Genomic DNA, 19,540 nt, shown 5'->3' with positions numbered 1-19,540 from the left:
AACGAAGTGAATCTCGACATCGCCGCTTATCTCCAGCGCGCCGACGAAACCAGACAGCTTGCCCGCCTGAGCATCAAGAATCGGCAGACTCTTCTGCATATCCTTCTTGTTGTAATCATGCTTTGAAAAAAATAAATAAATGTTTGATTGATTGATTTGATTGACAGCCGCCACTACAGTCTCCGACGATCATGCGTGGAGTACCAGCCCGGCTACCGTGTTTGGGTTTGAACCCCAATACGCCGACTAGGTCTTAGTGAGAAACTTCTGCGACGCTACTTCGGATCCTACAAGATCGTCCGATGAATTGGCGCACTGGACTATGAGGTCGTGTCAGAGGGCATTTCGTTATCACAGCATCGCCGCTAACGACCTAAAATAGTCCATGTTGGGTGGCGTAAGCCGTTCTACCAGCGCTGACAAACCTTGGGCCACTGTTTATTTCGTACTTTCTCGTTGCTAAGCTTGCTTTTTATTCGCTTTCCTGTTATGTTCCTAGCATTGGCACGGTGATCTTTAGGAGGGGGCTTTGACAGGTGTACTTGTTTATCTTTCTCGGGTGACCACGTTTCGCCGTCTAATAAATGTTATCGCTCAGAAGAGAACGCGCTTGCATGTATCGGAAGCTGCTCGAATGTTAAGGATAGTCCTATTGGCTATCTGTCGCCAATGAACCTTGTGTAATCTGATTGCACGTATGCGCGATGTGGTGAATTGTGTAGTATTTCTGGAAGACACGCAGGCACCAACCATCATTGTAAAACCTTCGATGACTCAGGTATAAAAGCCGACGCACTTGCTCTGCGGAGCAGATTTTCGACGATCGCCGACTGCGTTCGCCGCTATCGTTGTGCTTGGAGTGTAACGTTGTATTGTGGGCACAGGTTCGCCCAATAAAAAGTTAGTCAAGCCGTTCATAGTATTGCCAGGGGGTGGACACTCCGTATGGCTCCCATTGGCCGCTTTCGAGCAGACGTTCTTTCGACGCTAGCGCCAAGGTCCCCTTCAGTTACGGCCCTAGCCAATGGGCGACGCAGAAGCAAAATGGCGGCGCACATGATTTTACGTTGTCATGGTAACAGCAACAGCAGCCGCGCGGCACCTCCTCTCCCAAACGTTTTTCTTTCCTTTTTGTTTTTATTTTGCCGCTCCACTCCCTATCCCCCTTTCCCCCATGCCGCGCGCGCCGCTCACTTTTTTTTTTTTTTTACCCGTAAGCGGCGCGCTTTCAAAAAGCGCGCTTGTTACGGCGCGCCACGCGCAAGCTCGCAAGCAATGCACGCGCTACGCAGCGCATTGGCATTGCTTGCGAGCTGGCGCGTGGTGCGCCGTGGGCTATATATACGTTGGCATGCACGCAGTCTTGCCCATACTTATATTATACCAGCATGTGCCGGGGCATAAAAAAAATTACTCTTCCAACACAACAGATGTTTAGTCTCGCTTTATTGACTTCCGAAAACAGATTTTTCTTACAATGCGGTGTGATACACGCTCAAAAAATGAGCAAAAGTGAAAGGTGCACGACATATACAAGAGTACCAAAGACAAAAGTTCACAGATGGTGAAATAACAAAAGAAAGCGCTAGAAAACGCGAACGCCGTTTCATGTACACACATAAAAAAAAAAGGGATTTTTATATAACGTCCTCAAGGCCGAAATGTAGACGAGCTCCTGATATATGCACTTAGATATTACACAAAATTGGACGACGTGTATGACATAGTCATGACAACTATAGAAAGGGAAAACTCACTGGTAATGGCAAAAACAATGACACGCAAAATACCTGAAAAATAGAATAAAATGCTAGCATTGTTTGACTGAGAGCCATACCAAAGGAAAGCTTACTTATAAATCTGCACGAAAGTATATGGAATGCGTGACATGTTCATTACTGCTGAACAAATTGAAAAAACATGGCAGAAAAAAAATACCATTGTACTAAAGACTGAAACACACGTTATCACATTATCTTGCACTTGGCCACAGCTTGAGTAACGGTGGCAAGGGGAACAGAAGGTAGTCGGCTTTTGCAGCAGCACATAGAAAACATTCGCAGAAAGAAAGGCTTATTCCTCAATCAAAGACCAGGTAAAATAAGCCAACAACCAACTTTTCTTTCGACCCGAATGCAATGCTTAGCAATAAGATTACGTCACTTAAGGCACTAAGTCGTACCTACTGGGCTCTCCTTTGTATAATAAACACGAACTGCAAAAATCTGCATGCAGGACACTTGCAATGCTCATGCTTTCCAGAAGAAAAAAAAAGCGTATCATGCCTACACATGAAGGTTGTTCGCGCGGCTTTCCCATCGGGGGTTACTGAGATAGCACACAGACACTAACAGTAATTTCTCAGCTCTTAGTAGGTTTGTAGAACGTGACACACAGAAAAAGCAGTGAGGGCGGTATGGAAAGCTGGGCAAGTTACTGAAGTTGCAGAATGAGACTTGGCACAGAAAAACGCAAGTCACAGACCAGGTGACAATGAGTAGGAACATCTGTTTGTCAGCTTTCTCTACCGGGAAGAGGCAAGTGTAGCACAATCAAGGCGCAGCGACGTCCGGAGCCTCACGCAGCACACAAATGGACAGGGTTGTGTTCGTGTACATGCGGCTTCTGATGTCCTTGGGTCTGAGCGCTCACATGTTGTCTTTAGGCACCTGGAACAACCCTGCAGGGCTTGTTTTTGAGGTATTTGTGCGCCACTGCACGAGCGGTACGAGTCGTGAAACGGGCGAAACATCGCGGGGCACAAGCACACTGCTACCGAGGACCACGAAACTGACGCGCCGGTAAACGCACAGCAGCGCACGCTTCGCGATAACAGCAGATAACGAAACATGAAACGTCATGCAGCGGGCTGAGCCAACACCCTCTGGAGAACTTAAGCCCTTCTGGCTGACCCTCTCCCCTTGAGCGACGTCACGCACAAGAGGCCAACATAGAAGTTCCGTGCAGCGTGCTACGAAGCTACGAGCGGCGCACCAGTTTTGAAAATGAAGCGCGGAAGATATACAATGGTTAACCCCGGCTATTCGGAGAAGACCGAGGGGACGAAAGCGGCGACAACAATTCAATTAGTTCCAGGAGCCCTGCCGCTCCTTGAATAGCTTCGGGGTTAAACAAGTCCCGGCATGCTCGGCCATGCTATTGCATGCTTCCGAACGCACATTTTTTTCTGGACGTGACCAGTGCATGTAACACTTGTGCTGTGCTTGCGATTGTGTGTACCGCGAGTCTTCATTGCCCGGAATGTGGAGTGCCATGCCAAGATATGCCTAATAAGTGCTGCGTGCCCAATTGCCGGAGCAATTACATGTACAAATCAAGGCAGAAAAATAATGTCAAGTTTCCGCAAGCTGAAGAAGCCCAGAGTGCCTGGATTAGGGCGCTACCACGTGCAGACTTCATTGTATTAGCGCACTCCAGGGTAAGACGTTCAGAACTTCCTTAAATAGTTACTTTTGAAAAATACGGAAAGGTTAATTGCTCAATTACAGCAAGTGCATTTACAGAAAGTGATGATTCCTCAGAGTTCGACGCCTGCGAGGATATACATAAATTTGAATTTGTGTTAGGGCACCTTTTGTGGTGTAGCACGAATATTTTATTGAAGAACTACTGCTGCAAGATGAATGACAAAATATTGGATGCCAATGCTAAGGCAAGGAAGAGAAAAGCTGAAACTCTGCGCAATAAGGCAGCTGTTTTCGTGTAAATAGCTGCACAAATAATTTATATCCCATTTCTAAACTCATTTGAGTTGTTGTAAATTAGTGGACTGCGGTAATTAGTGCGTCGAAAGCGAAATTATTCGTTTGACCATAATCTAGATTGTAATAAATACATGTGTCCCCAATAAAATTGTTCATACGCAATTGTGAAGCTAATCGAGTGCATTACATTCGTCATTGCCGTGCCGTAAAAACCACAAGTACAAAATACGGAAGGAGAGGTTTTTATGGATTCAATTTACTTTAAGTAATAGGTATGGGGTACAATAAATAATAATAATAATTCACAAAAAACGTACATTACAAGGACGACAAAGCGCGATGCTATAAAAGCGTCTGGCATCAATACATGCACAAGCTTTACAAAGCTGTTTTGTATCTGTGCCTCTAAATAAATGCTTTGTAAGGTGCCTGCTGCTCATTCCGCAGTTTCGACTGAAGAAAACGTGTGGAGTGGTCAATAAAAGCATACGGCTGCTAGGTGAACCAAGCCGCGATCCCTTCACTGAACCCGTATCCCCGAGCGTGCCGATGGCCTCTTGCCCGTGACGTCACTCGCCGAGCACTCCGGCCTTCTAGTCTAGGAGATGTTGGCTGAGCTGGCTCCGGGCCGGCGGGGCCGCACGGCGTGCGCGCGGAGACAGTCGAAGGTGAGGGAGTTGCGAGGGTAGTAAGCAGGCAGGGCGATTGGAGAGGAATTGGGGAGGGGGAAGGGCTCGGCCACCTGGATTGGCGCGCGTGCGCGCGACAATCTACGATGCCATGCAAGGGAAACGGATTTTTGCGTTCGCCCATTACAGAGATGGCGCCAATTTCCTGTGCAACCGAAATCGGGGAGTGTCCCCCCCCCTGGTTTTGCTGCCGTGTTTTTTGATGGTCACTACCACGTGAAAATACTGTGGAATTCCCATCTGCCATGCGGCGGTACTTGGACACATCACTACTTCATAAAAGAATAATAAATCACTCCACAGTTAAAAGATGCATTCGTTGTCTGTGTCCTTCGATAATTATAAGAATATTACTATTATTAATAATGATAATACCTGTATATACACAGATGCCTCAATTGAGGTAAAACACGCCACAGTTTCGTTGCTCGGACTTCTTCACACAGTGGAAAGGCTGATGAATTTTTTGTTTCGTTCCATTGTGCACTAACTGGTAACATCTAAGTGCTCTCTTTAAAAATTATATTTACCACTTTTTCCGCCGCACCCGCCGTGGTGGTGTAGTGGCTGAGGCCTTGCGCTACTAACCCGAGCGCGCGGGATCTAATCCCGGCCGCGGCGGCCGCATTTCGATGTGGATGACATGCGAAAACGCCCGTGTATCGTGCATTGGGTACATGTTAAAGAAGCCCAGGTGGTGAAAATATGCCCGGAGTCCTTTGCTACGGCGTGCCTCATAATCAAATCGTGGTTTTGGCATGTAAATCCCCAGACTTCAATTTTTTTTAACTTTCTCAGTCGTCTTGACCATATTTAACATGGAGGCAATGTAGTTTCTTAACGCACAGCGAGGGCACTGGCCATTTATAGTGGACGCCGATGGGAATGCAGGATGCGTCCAATCATCGGTTGCTGGTCACTGCTTGTAGGGACGTTTCTCTTCTAAACTGCATGTATATATATATATATATATATATATATATATATATATATATATATATATAAACCCTCGCGGCAGCCATAGTGTGTGTGTGTGTGTGTGTTTGTGCAGGGTATTTTATGTAACTTAAACCATAGCCATATTAACTGGGTGGACAAGGGGAGCCCAACCGGTGAAGTTGAGGGGGACATGCCACTCCCCAACTCTCAGAAGTGGGGGAGGGGCGAGTCACGTAACTTGAACCGTAAGCGTATCTACCGAGCGGGTAGGGGGGCACTTGCCGCCCGGCCCACTTGGTAAACCGGCCCACTTGGTAGATACGTCTATAGTTCAGGTAACGTGAAACACCCTGTATATAATGGTAATGAAGGGATCAGTAAAACAATATATTTGTGCAAAACGCGTTCATATACATGTGTATGTCTTTGAACATATATTTTGAATCTGAATATTGCTCAGTAAGGCTAATAAAGCTCACTTTATTCAGCAATAAGACAGCAGCATTTAGTCAACCATTTTATATTTGTGAACTCCACAACAATGGCTCAATAACAGTCCGTATTATTCAGCAATAAATCTACAGCATTTTGTCAATAACTTTATTGTTTGAACTACTCAACAAGTTTATTGTTGAGTTATTGCTGTGTTCTTTGAATAACCGTTGCATTGTTGAAAGGATACTGAGACAACAATTCATCACCAATATGCCAACATTTGAATAGCCATTTTTATAAGGGCCGACTCCTTAAATCACTATGCCCCTCACCTGCGTTCGGGTATCAGGAGGATGTACACGAACCGTTCATGTTAATAATTTACCTATGTGTGTATCTCCTGTGTGGGCGTCTTTTTTAGAGCTTAGTTGCCTCAACAGTTATGCAAGGCCAACTGGTCCAAGAGTTTCTCCTTCTTCGTATCTATTAGCTTGCTATCGCATTGAGTGCTTTGCCTGTCGGCAAAACAGCGACATTTTAACTGGGTGCACTTCCTATATATGATTTGCGAATAGAACTTCGTCACTTGACCGCGTATATGATTTACCATCAGTTGCGGGGAATGAGCCGACGCTCTACTTACCAATTTTAACAGAGCATTTCCCAGTTCTATTGATTCGAAACAGCTTTGTCTTAAGCTTCATGCACAAAAAAGGAGTTACTGTCATGGATACAGGCCTGTGTTTTCTGCTAACTTCACTAAGCTGTGCTCGTGCACATGAACTAGTGAGTAGGCTAGAGTGGTTACGAGTAATTAACGTCCGTCATTTAGAACAATGCCATATGCAACATTTATTTTGAGCTTTCCAAACCTGGACATTCCTTTGCCTTCCTACTGGCGCCCCTTAATCAAACCCTCTCTTTCCGAACACAGGTCCCTGAATCCGGAACTGGTGCCGAGTAGCAGCCTAGAGAGCATCCTTGACCCTCATCTCAGAAGGAAGGCTGCGGTTTGTACTACATCTAATATTTGCACGGTTCCACGACACATAGCGATTTGTCTTTTGCAAGAAACTTCGCAAGTGGAGAAACCTTCCTTTTTCAATATCATTTCATTCTTACTTTTTTTCGTATCGTTCTTTGAATTGTTTTTAGCATGCACCCTTCCACAAGTACTTTTTCTTGAATGGTGTACATCTTGAATTTTATGGATTGATTTATAACACATTCATTCTAGAGTACAACAATAACAATACCATATGTTGCATTTACCGCTTGCCATCAACGTTGATCGCAGAATTGACAGTGACTTCAATGAGCTACAAGCTGAAATTGACCAACTTGAATGGAGAAGCCGCCGCTTAAACCTGGAATTTCATGGGATTCAACACACTGAAAAAGAAAACCTGCTTGAAAAGCTAAACGAAGTAGCCGTGCAGGTCGAAGTTCCACAGCTCTCGGAAAATGACGTTCTTTTAGTTCACCGGCTGCCGTCAAAAAAGAGAACATACTGGGTATAATCTGTCGCTTCGCGAAACAAGCCGATAGGGACCGCTGGTGGAAAAGCAGAAAGAAGTTGCGTGAATCTAAAGACGATGTATTCCTGCTTGAAAATGAGACAAAAAAGGACCCGTGATTTACTATTTGAGACAAAGATATGGGCGAAGCGAGCGAAGTAGAAGTATGTGTGGCATAGCAATGGCCGCGTTCTTGTTCGAAAAGCCGACGGTGAACGTGCAGTGGCTGTTTCTACCGCGAGGGATCTTGATAAGCTCGTTTAAAAACAGTCCTTGATAACGATTATTTGTGCAAGTGGGGAGACTTACATCTTGTCACAAGTATTCAATCAGCATTTCGGTAAAAAAATTCTGCAATCCTTTAAATGCTTTCATCAGAATATGCGCTCAGTTTCAAATAAGAAAAACGACCTCTGCTTGTTTTTTGAACTGCTAGGGCAATCATTTGACACAATACTGTTAACAGAAACATGGTCAACGAACGATACAGATATTTTCCGTATCCCAAATTATAGTACCTTCTACTTAACTCGGTCATACTCTCGCGGAGGCGGAGTATGCATCCTGGTAAAGGAAGGATTTGAGTAACTTACTGCCCGAACTCTCCGCAACAACAACTGACTATGAAGTTGTAGCAATAAAGATGCAAAACACCGTTATTATAGTATGTTATCGCCCTCCCAATGGAAGCGTTAGCAATTGTTTCCATAAACTAGAAGAAATATTTGAGTTTGTAATAGAAATCAACTTGATTTAATTTGCGGCGGTAACATCAACGTTAATATGATGAAAAACGATTCCAAAATTTTACAATTATATATTTTACTCAAAATGAATGGCTTAGTGAATGTAAATAACTTACCCACTAGAGTGACTGAAGATTCATCATCTTTAATTGATATTTTCTTCACCATTATCACCCCTAAAAAAGTTGAGGCGGGTGTATTTGCCTATGACCTCAGCGACCACTTCCCAATATTTATTTGCGCCAAAGGGCACGTACGGGGAAAGGTAACGCAGCCAATGCACCAAACCACAATGCAGGTCTACAGTGAACGGCCGACTTTCCGGATGCCCGATAATTCGGACGGCTTCGCGGCGCCACCACGTACCCCATAGAGCGTCTCAGAAAACGTATCTGAAATATTTGACGCAAGAACCCTGCGCCGTCCGATTTTCCTGACTTTCCAGGCCCTGTATTGCCACTGTCTGTTCACCGTTTTCATTGAATACCATAACACCTGATTTTCTAACGCTAAATTTAAAATCTACCTTCTCGCCTTCCTATCCACTGATATTAGCCAGGCGTTGCAAATTACTTTGCTTGTTAGCGAGTAACACAACATCGTCCGCATAAAATAAACCTGGAAGCTGCTGATCTAACTGCGTGTTTGTATGAGAGATTAAACCCGATATTACTTCCTTCTAGCACCCTCTCCATCCTCACCATTAAATTATTGAGTTTTACGTGCCAAAACCACCTTCTGATTATGAGGCACGCCGTAGTGGAGGACTCCGGAAATTTCGACCGCCTGGGGTTCTTTAACGTGCTCCTAAATCTAAGCACACGGGTGTTTTCGCATTTCGCCCCCATCGAAATGCGGCCGCCGTGGCCGGGATTCGATTCCATCCTCACCATGTACATCGTAAACAGCAGTGGGGATAAATGGCACTGCTACTTCAGTCCCTTGTTTATATCAACTTTCTCCTCGCTCCTCATTCTTCCCCGTTCAACGAAAGCGGTATTTTCTAGGTAAATCTCTCAAAAACTGTAGACAATCGTCGCCTAAGCCTTCCCTTTCCAGAATATCCCACCAAATGTTGCGGTCTACGTTGTCATGCGCTCCTGTTATGTCGAAAAAGGCCACATATAACGGTCTGCTTTTAACTCTTGATATTTTAATGCACTGAGTAAGAATAAATAATTGATTATCCAAACGCCTACCTATTCTGAAGGTATTCTGAAGTTCTCCCGATATGCCATTGTCTGCATATGCTTCCAGCTTTAATTTGATTGCCTGCATTGCTAACCTGTATATTACCGATGTCATGGTCAACGGTCTATACGAGTGAATTCTTTCTCCCCCTTACCTTTATAAACTAAATTCATTCTGCTTTGTCGCCAACTCTCTGGTATTCATCTATCTTTTAAAGATTTGTCAACTGCTTTCACCAGACCCTCCTTACTTTTTGTTCCTTGTTAATTAATCAGCCTAACGGGAACCTCGTCTAGCCCCGTGGCCTTGCGCTTAGGAATTTTCTCTTCGGCTTTCTTACAGTTGAAATTTGTCAGCACCAGCTCACTTTCCATCTGGTTCTTTTTCGTGCTCTTTTTTTCTTCAAATGCAACCTCTTCAATGTCTTGGAAAGATTCATCTGTTATTTTTCAGATGCAATTTAGTGCCGCTTCCCCTTTCGGTTTGTCTCCAACTTCGTTTAGGATATATTGTATTGTTGTGGACTTCCTGCCTAATAATTTTGAGTAGTTCCAAAATGTTTTAGTTGGGGCCTTCTTTTTCTCGCGTATTTCTGACAACCAACGTCCATTTTCACCTTTTATCTTGTCTTGCACCAGTACTACAACCATAGATTTTTTTCTTTCGGTATATTTCCCATTTACTGGCCACTTCATCCTGCGGGAAATGCGCCTTCTTTGCCTGCCTGTGCTCTCGGGATGCTTTCTGTCATTCGGCGTTCGCTTCTCGTATCTCCCTGTTCCACCAGCTTTTCGGTTTCTTTTTTTCCTTTCCAACAAACACGTGGTTTCTCTTTCCGTATTTCTGTCGTTATAACACTTAGAAGCTCACTATATTCCCTCTCTTCACTTGGCCATTCGCCAAGTTCTCCCTCGACTTTTGTGGCTATATTTGTCATTTGTTCAGCGTTCAAATTTGGAGTGGCACTTCTTGCTCTCTTTCCCAACTACATATCCCATTTTCAAAATGATGCGTTTATGGTCACTCCCTATGCTGCTATACCCTTCCTCGTCAATGATCATTTTTCTCACGTTATCATGAATTCCTTCTGTCATCAGACGGTAATGAGTGGTCGATTGCCGGTTTCCCACTTCCCACGTGATTTGCCCTTCACACATTGGCCCTGTATTCAAGATAACGAGGTTATGTTGCTCACAAAGATCCAGCAATGACTTCCCCTTGTTTTCGGTATAGCCATCTAAATACTGTATATGGGCATTCATCTCACCTAATAGGATAATTTCGGCATCATTCCCGAAACTCTTATTATCAGCACTTAAGCATTCCACTAACTCTTGATTCTTCTCTGTGCAATTACGTTACGCCCAGCCAAGTTTTCTTTCCACTCATTGTACCTGATGACCACAGATGCTCTTGACATATTGAATTTGGTCTTTTCCATTTGGCTCACTGATGGATGAGCATTCCGACTCCCCCTCCCTTTCTTTCCTACTTAATTCTGTTGCATTCTTTCCAAACATAATTCTAAATCACTGGCGGCTCTTCCGAGTCTCTAAGGTGCGTTTCTGTAACCGTATACACCCCTATCTGTTCTCTCTTTAACTGCTCCTCAATCTCTGCGCACTTTTTCTTTCTTTTCCGCCCTGCATCTTTATGTAGCCTATGGCATGGCGAGCTCTCTTTCTTAGTTTTCTCCTATTTCTGTTATTGACGGCGATACTATTTTTAGATTCCCCTAGGGCACCTTCTTCATTACTACCCACTCTGACCTCCTGTAAGCCCGTCGGCCCCCTAAACAAAGCAACAGCGTGACCAGCAAGTCGCCAGCCCACTTCTCACCCAAGCCTGTAATTGAAGTGAATCCCTTCTCGTTCAAAACCACCACACCTTCTCACTTCCCTGTTTACTTCTACAACATCGAAACCTTTCTCTCGACTCATTTTCCTAATCGCCTCATGAGCTACCACTACGGCTCTTTGGGCGTGACTGTCACGTACAGGCACCTCCGGCACCGTGCACACCACGATCTGCACCTGAGGGGACATCTCGCGCATGTCGTCTACCCCCTTCGCCCAGCGGTGGGCTAGTCCGGTCGCTTTCCTGTTTAGAACCTCATTTAGCCCACGTGCAACTATGAGAAGGTTGCGCACGTGGTAACTTTCCGCGAGCTTTGCTTTTGCTCGCTCCATTACAGAACCCAGTGTCCGCCCTGGAAATGTCCCTACCGCCGCTCTTTTATCGCCTTTCGCCCTCTCCACAATTGCTTCTGAGCACCTATCTAGGTTTGAGTCGCCGTCGATAATTACCATTTCTCTCCTTATTCTCCCTGCTGCCCTTTGTCCTTTTCCGCGTGATTCGGACTCGACAAGGGGCATCGACCCCTGCAATCCTGCTTTTTTGTGTGTGGTAGCCTCAAGGCAGGTGCCGCTCTTTCCAGCTACCACCGCCCCACATTGCACGCACTACACGGTCTGTGTTGACACTCCCTTTCCTGTCACGTCGGGAGACTGCGTTTCATTGCCACGACCATTCTGGTTCACAATGGCGGCCCTGTTCAGCTTTTCCTCGGTTACTTGAAGTCTTTTTTTCACTACCTTCCTTACGTCACGCTCCATATTAAGCTAATTTTTGAGCTCTTCGACCTGTTCGGCAAGCTCACCCTGGAAAGCCTCTATTTTCTTCAGCCTGTCATCGACATCACAGTGTCTGCCGATTGACACGATTCCCTCTCCATTATCATTCGTCCCCTCGTGTGACTGGAGGGACCTCCCGCACACTGCACGCTTTCCCGGCTGTCTTGCCATGTAGTGAACGGATTTTTGTAATGCAAATACCGAAGCTTTCAGAGCACGGGCCTTTTAGCAAAAATTGCTACGCACAAAATCTAAATCCTTAAATGTCGCAAAGTAATTCTCACCAATGTTTCAAGAGCAATCAATGTCGCCCAGACTTAAGGTATGACACGTTTTCGCACGTGTTCAAGCCCGCGGCCACGCTTTCACTTTCCTACCAAAGCAATATTCCCGATACCAAAGCACACACAGTAAAACTACTAGTAGCTTTTAGTCTTGCCACTTCCCAGCTACGATTTAAAGGCTATGAAGACTTAACGGCCCAGCCGATGTTGAAGCACGTGACGCGAAAGGACGCTCTGACTATCCTGCAAAAACGAATACACAAGAAACACACCCGCGCTCACGAAAAAAGTGAATAAAAGAAAACTACCCAATTATTATTTAAAGACTGAAAAAATCAGCAAATCAAAATCAGAAGCAAGGTCAAAGCATACACTAAAAACCTTATGATTTCGCCGTCGCCATGGAGCCCTGGAAAAACACGTCTATCCGCTACAAAATCTGACGCCCTCCTCCAAAAGTGGAGCTGGCACTTCACTCCAAAAGCTATGTAACTGAAAGGCGCCACATAGCGGTCTGGTGAGGTGCCACAAAGAGATCTTTCACAAGATGCGGTGGCGGCGAGTTAGGTTTCAAAACCAGAGGAGCTTTTCTTGCATAGCGGAGGTTTTTTTTAGAAATAACTAACTTTTTTGTGTAGGTTTCGGCCAGTTTGATGGATGCCAACTTCATATTCAATAAAGCTTCAATTAGCACCGATCACTTGAACCGTTTCTGTTTCGATATATTTCGACATTATTGTGTGCAAACACATAAGGTTTTTTTTATAAAGCGCTAGAAGCTATTGGATTAACATGCAAAAAGCCGTCTACCGTTGTGGGAATGCTGGCTTGTGCGTTATCTCTAGTGTTGGCTTAGAATGTTCCGTCATGATAGCGTATTCATGGGCGATTATCTCGGCGTTGTTCGCAGGTGCGCAAAGTGCGGACAGTTACAACCAATGCAAACTCCCTGCGGCCAAGCAAACATGGAGTCCTGCCTGTTATCATGAATGGCGAAGGGGACGTACTGTGGGTCACGGAGCTGGAACAGTGAGTACTAATGTTTTTCCCCGTATGGGTATGGTTTGCAGGCGCTTGGTGTGATGTGATTGCCCGCACCCGAACACATCCGTGTTCAAGCTTCCCAGGCCGCATATTTACAATTACTAGTAGGCACAGCGGGGCGTGGTGTTTCTCGCGGCGCTAAACGTTTCTGTGCAGGCGCGAGTAAGGGCGGGTGCGAGAGAGAAAATCTGGGGACCTTTGCTCCTTGAAAATGTGACTTCCTAGGCACTACGGAAGAGGTTTTTTTAGCGCGTGTTGTATGCGTTTGTCCCCTAGACATGCGGGTATTGCGGAGTGCGGTCGAGTTAGTTTACGCTCCGCCGCTGGCTGCCCTCGCGGTGAGGTAGTGGGCACGGACGCCCCATTTGGTGATCGCTGTGCCTGAAGCGGGAAGGTTCTGACTGGCGTTGTATAAGTCGCGGGTCGCTTTTTAGTCTCGCGACGATAGATTGCGTTTTTTACAAGCACTGCTCCAGGAGGGCAGATGTAACCGGCAAACGGAGACTTCAGGAGAGCACCTGAGGTTATAATAAAGCAGGCGGCGCAGGATCTCCAGGGCACCCAAGGGGTAGCGGGGGGATCAAAGCTGGAAGTAGGGCGACCCGTAGGTTGGGGCCGCGGAGGTCGAAGCTTGCCAAAGGGGGCTCGCATAAAAAATTGGCTGTCCGCTGTCGCGGACAGCCGATCTTATACACCCCTGGCACGCGCAGGCGATGTCCCTGTTGCCGCTCTGGTGACCTGTAGGCGCCGCCAATAATGCAATTAATGACACGTTGTTCCAATTAGTAAGAAAACACGAGTGAATATAATTACGTCCAGCCGCCAACTTGCGACGCTAAGTTCAGCACTATATAACGCGCCCCGCGACTTCTGCCGGCGTGCCTAGGGACATATGCATACAACACGCGCTAAGAAACTCCTCCGTAGTGCCTAGGCAGAGTCATACATTCAAGGAGCGAAAGTCCCCACATTTCCTCTCTCTCACCAGCTATTACTAGTGCATGCGCGCAAACGTGCGCCATCTCCACAAGTGCCACGCCCCGCTGTACCCACTAGCAATTGTAAGTACGTGCCCAAGCCTAGACGTACGTGGCTGAGCCATATTTGGGAAAAGGGAAACCTGTGTGTAGAATCAATGCGGAGTGTTTGGACCTCTAAGGCATCTAGGCGGAGGAACACATTTTTTGGCCTCTGCTTCACGTAGACGGCACCTCCGGAATCACCCGACCGGGGGAAATCGACAGTTGCCTTTTTCTGTTCTCTTTTTGACATTCGCGTTCTCTTCTCTTTCATTTCTGCCTTGTCTACTTTCTCTGAATTTTCTAATTTACAGGTGTCTAGGCTACACGTAGCTTGTAAAGGCAGCCTCCAGCAGCCATATATCGTTATGGTGGCAGCATACAACTGAAGTGAGCTGGTCTTGTGGGCAAAATTTGCTCCATCTCTAAGTTGGGATGGGTGGTGGGTGTTTGGCGTTGATGCTAAACAAAAACCGCTGAGCTATGGTGTCATGTACTTCTCCCATTTTTTGATAGGTTAAAAAGCTTCAAAGATGTCGAGCTCAAACCTAGCTTCTCCTAGAAACGAAGGGCAAAGCTCAAAACCTATAAAAGCATGTGCTGCATCCTCAGGTCAGCAGCTCCACGTTACGTACGTTTTTACCCTGACTGCCCGTACGCAGCCAGTACGAAAGCACCGCAAGGCAGCTTCCTGACGACATTCCACGGGGACCTGCGCACCGCTTCGTACACGGTGAAGTTCATTTAGAAGCAGCTGTTACCTTACCTACCAAGCAAAAAACAAAACAAAAAGAAGATGCAGCAGTAGTCTATAGCAAGTTGTGATGCTAGGAAAGAGAAGCACCCCACCAGGCCTCAAAGGTGTATTGGAAAGAGGAGTCGAGTTCTGCGAACCATGCAAGCTTGGTCAGGTCGAGCTTGGCAGCTTAGTGAGGAGTACAGTTGCTCGCGCAAGGGCTGAAGATACACACAAGTACGTAAAAGAGGTTGTCTACTGCCTATTTCTCACAGGGCAAGTCGGTGCGTCCCACCAGACCTCCGTCATCACAACGCTAAGTGCTGTGGACTTCAAGTTTAGCCAGGTAGATAAGGAACGCGTATTTATTTTTGCGTCCACTGTCCTATACAACGACAAAGCTGTTGCTGCCCTTACTGTCAGTTTCGAAGTCGCCAACGTGAAGCTTACATAGGTCAAAGTGGCTGCCGCCAAACTTTGTCAAGAGGCTGGACATGTGAATGTATCACTTTGCCTGCTGTCTGTATGGTCCCCAGTGCCGATCAAGTTGTCTATGACAGCTTTTTTGCCTGGAGGACCCCCAACTCTCTGTTGGAAATGAAGTGAAAGTGAAAGTAAACTGAAAAGTGAAAGCTGACGTCTTCGGTGCACTAGGAAAAGGGCATGAACCTCTCCGTCTTCTTGACAGCGCAGACGCACAATAAAGATGTTCCGTTCCGTGTAATCATGCTTGAAAAGTTGAGACACCTCGTGGGAAGGTTCCTGCAGCGCTGCTTTTCCGTCCTGGATGTGGAAGATATCGACCTCATCAGGAAGCCACAAGCACTCTCCGACTCTCTTCAGAGCGAGTGACCGTCTGAAGGGAGCTGTTTTTTTCGTCGATGTAAAAGAGTTGTCATTGCCGCACGATCAGGTCAGCGCTGAGGTAAGTCAGTGCATTGACCACTGGTGGTGCGCCTGTTTTCAGGACTCACGCGGCATTAGCACTAGGAGCACCTTTGAAATTAATAACTTCTATTTACATACCACCTTTACCAATCGCAGGTTACCATTTTTATTCAAAACGAAGGCGTATGCATAAGTTCCTGTCTAGCTCCAATTCTTAGTATAACTCTCTTCTAGCAATATATGACAGATTGCTTTTGAAATGCCTGCAACTGAGAAGCGCTGTGAGGGTGTCCAGATTTGTGGACGACTTTTTATTTTTTTTAATATACCCATATTGATACTCAGCTTCGTACTGGACCGATCATCTACGCGTTTGATTCTTGTTGTATTAAAAACTAAAACAACTGAATTTTCATATGATTACATACTCAGGTTCCCGTTGTAGAATTGTGTTTATCTAACGTCCATGTGTGGTGACAGTAATGCCCCCCTTACAAAGGAGAGCCTCCCACACTATGTTTCTCGGGTGACGGCTTTGCAGCGGCTCAGCGCAGGACGCAACTGCCGGTATTGGTAGTTTCTCGAATGTTATCGATGGTTCTAGCCGTTGTCTCTTGTCACCGAACCTTCTGTAATGTGATTGTATGCGGGCAGGAATTGTGTAGCACCTTCTGGAAGACACGGGGGCACCAGCGATTACTCTGCAACCTTGATGACTCATCCATAAAAGCCGAGGCGCTTCACCCGCAGATGAGATTTCGACGAGCGTCGACTGTGCCCGCCACTATTGCTGTACTCTCAGTGTAGGCAGTTTTGTTTTTGTTTGCACAGTTTCGCCTAATAATGAGTTTTTCATTCGTAGTTTTGCTACTGTCTCCTTGATCGTCACAACTACATGACATCTGTAAACACGGTCATCCGAGAAAGACAAACAAGTACACGTGTCAAAAGGATGAATGCGTACACTTGTGATATGTACATATATATCGCGCCACCACAATCTAATCTACCACATTGTCCCTGATTGTAATGAGACAAGGCAAGAAACAGCACCGAATTCAACCACAGTAATCGGTAGTATCACTGACGCATTTCCTGCAGACGCAATCCAACGTGCGCACCGCCTAGTTTCATTCATGCCTAGTAAATCCCGTCCTATTATTGTGAAGTTTGCGAACTTGCAAGCCAAAGAAAAGCTACTGCCTCTGCGCTGCCAATTCAAGCATGATAGCATCAGTATGAACGGGCATTTTTCAGTTGTCTAACGAAACGTGTAAATATAACTAATAGCATTCGGTAAGAGCCAAGTCTCTTCCAAGCCTTCTGAAACTCCGTTATAAGTTAATCCTGAACGGAAAACCGTACTTCTAGAACGCTAATTCAGATTAAATTCAAGAAGTTAAGCAACGTAGCGATAATCTAGAGCGTGCATGCCTTCTTCCGCCACGTCCTTTGATGTAGGAAAGCGAGAGAGGTAGTTGCTCATTTTCTTAATTTCCTCGAGCTTCAGTTTTGTATTGTAGCGTCAGAAGTGCCTCAAACAAACATTGCTGACTCTCCCGTAATCGAAATACCAAACAGCAAAGCAGATTGGTTGGACATGATACTAGCCACAATATTAAAATGGGTATAGTGCATGTTCGCAACTGCACACCTCACCGCACCACACAGCAGCACGCCGTACTGTGCACTGGTCCATATGGACGCTGCCCAGCTAGGAGAAAACCTACTGAAGGTGGCACGACAGGCAGCGAAAGAAGCCAGGGAGACAGAGCGCAGTAGTTGCCCAACTAGAAGAAGAAAAGCGCCTGAAGGAGATTCCACGCGACGTGGCGCCATCTCTAGGGGCGAGGAAAACCCGCGTCGCGGAACTAACAGACCGCTGGCGTTCAAAACACCACAGGCAACCCTGTCTCAGCGCCAGAAGATGACAGTGAAGTGCATTGTTCCCTGTATCTGCCTGTTGAATGTCGCTATTGGAACTGACAAATAAAACTTCCGCGTAATAAAAGTTGCAGCTTGAGTGATATTGCGAAAAACATTAGGAAGAACTCGGAAGCAACATTTTTTGTAACTTGTTTGGGCAGTAACTAGCATATGTAATGCGGTCCTGTACAAATGGTTGGGGGCCCGAGACTGCATGTTTTTTAATGTTTTGACTGGTTGCCCGGATTATCTCGTTTTGTAATGGCAACTGGCCCGGATGCTCTCGTTTGGGCACCCGATAGCGTCTCTGGCTTTTGGCTGAAGCTCATTTGAAGGTCGCCGACAACGGGAACTAAAAGCATTTCATGCCTACAACGATTCTTCATCTTCTGCGATTCACACATGTTGTGCTAAAATCATTGCGCTTACCGAAACATGGTTCCATTGCATGTTATGGACATGGAACTAGTCAGCGGTGCTTCACAGTTTCGTGTTTATTGCTGAAATGGTACTGCGCGTGGAGGAGGCGGTGCCAATTTGGCAGTTTCAGATACCATTCCGTGTTCTATTATCTGTTTGAGAGACGATCTAGAAACTATCTGGGTTTCCGTAACTTTTGGTCACGAAAATTTGTTCAGGTGTGTGCTATCATTCACCCTCTGCACCAAGTACATTTTTCAATGAACTGCACCATAGTAGCAACTTTTTTCGTGCGCGATTTCCTTCATCTCCCATCCTACTTCTGGACGATATTTTTCAAATAACGGCGATATTAATCTTTTAAACATAAGATGGAATGATCAAGCTACTTAACTCTCTCCCTTTTTGGCACATGCTCAGGACATTTTAGACTTGCGGTCCAGTTCTGCATTGTCACAACTAGTAACACAACTAGCACGTTTATCCTCTAATGATGCCAACACCCTTGACCTGGTTTAGACATTCCATCCTGATACAGTCTCAGAGATGGCACATGTGCCTGGTAAGAGTGGTCACTGCCTACTTGCATTTTCAATTAACATTTCAACCCTCAAAGTAATTAAACTCAGAAAAATTTTGCATATTTGCAAGAAAGCAAGCGTTACCGCCATAAATAGCGAATGAACTGCATTTATGTACTTTCTCACCGAATTTCTAAAACAGCACATTTGGGACATATTCACCCTTATAGTTCAGGAACTAAGTGAAAAGTACATTCCATCTCGCATCATTACCTCCAATTCGGATGCTTCTTGGTACATTGCCCATCTGAAGCGCCTATCTGAGCGCAGAAAAAAACGCCTATATCGCTCCGCAAAACTCTCGCCAAGTGACACACGCTGGTCTACTTATAAGTCGGCATTTGACACGTACATAACAGCACTAAAGAACACTAAATGTAACTCTCTATCTAACTTGCTTCAGCTATGCTAAAGAATAAAATTAAAAACTTTTGTTGTGTAGTCAACCCTTTGTGTGAGGAGCACATAACTCTGGAACACCAATTGTGCATCTATATACCTAACGAACAGTGCGCTGCCGCCCTTAATAACGCATTTCTGCAAAATTTATCCGTCTCCTGCAATGACCGCCTACCTCCTACTCGCCAGTACAATTATGAAGTTATGCCTCCAGTGATTGTTGATGTGGCCGGCGTTGCGGAACTAATTGATTCCCTAAACGAACTCATCGCCTGGTTACGACTCTACTAACTCAAAATTTCCTAAAAATAACAACGCCCTTAGTTCTGTTATAGTAGCAAAACTTTTTCAGCAATCACTGGATACAT

At 45.6% G+C, this 19,540-nt stretch overlaps 1 protein-coding gene across 1 annotated transcript in view; it reads left to right on the top strand.

Moving 5' to 3' along the window:
- LOC126516650 (DNA (cytosine-5)-methyltransferase 3C-like) overlaps nt 1-19,540 on the top strand; it is a 362,078-nt gene that overhangs the window by 319,183 nt on the left and 23,355 nt on the right. The window contains exons 14-15 of the mRNA XM_072285857.1: nt 6,723-6,798; nt 13,070-13,188. Of these exons, the coding sequence (XP_072141958.1) occupies nt 6,723-6,798; nt 13,070-13,188 (195 nt within the window). The remainder of the gene's footprint in view (nt 1-6,722; nt 6,799-13,069; nt 13,189-19,540) is intronic.

The sequence above is a fragment of the Dermacentor andersoni genome, chromosome 1 (genome assembly GCF_023375885.2).
Source record: "Dermacentor andersoni chromosome 1, qqDerAnde1_hic_scaffold, whole genome shotgun sequence".
NCBI classification, from domain to species: Eukaryota; Metazoa; Arthropoda; class Arachnida; order Ixodida; family Ixodidae; genus Dermacentor; species Dermacentor andersoni.
The sequence above is the reverse complement of the archived record's forward strand: the minus strand, read 5'-3'. Positions and strand labels throughout refer to the sequence as shown.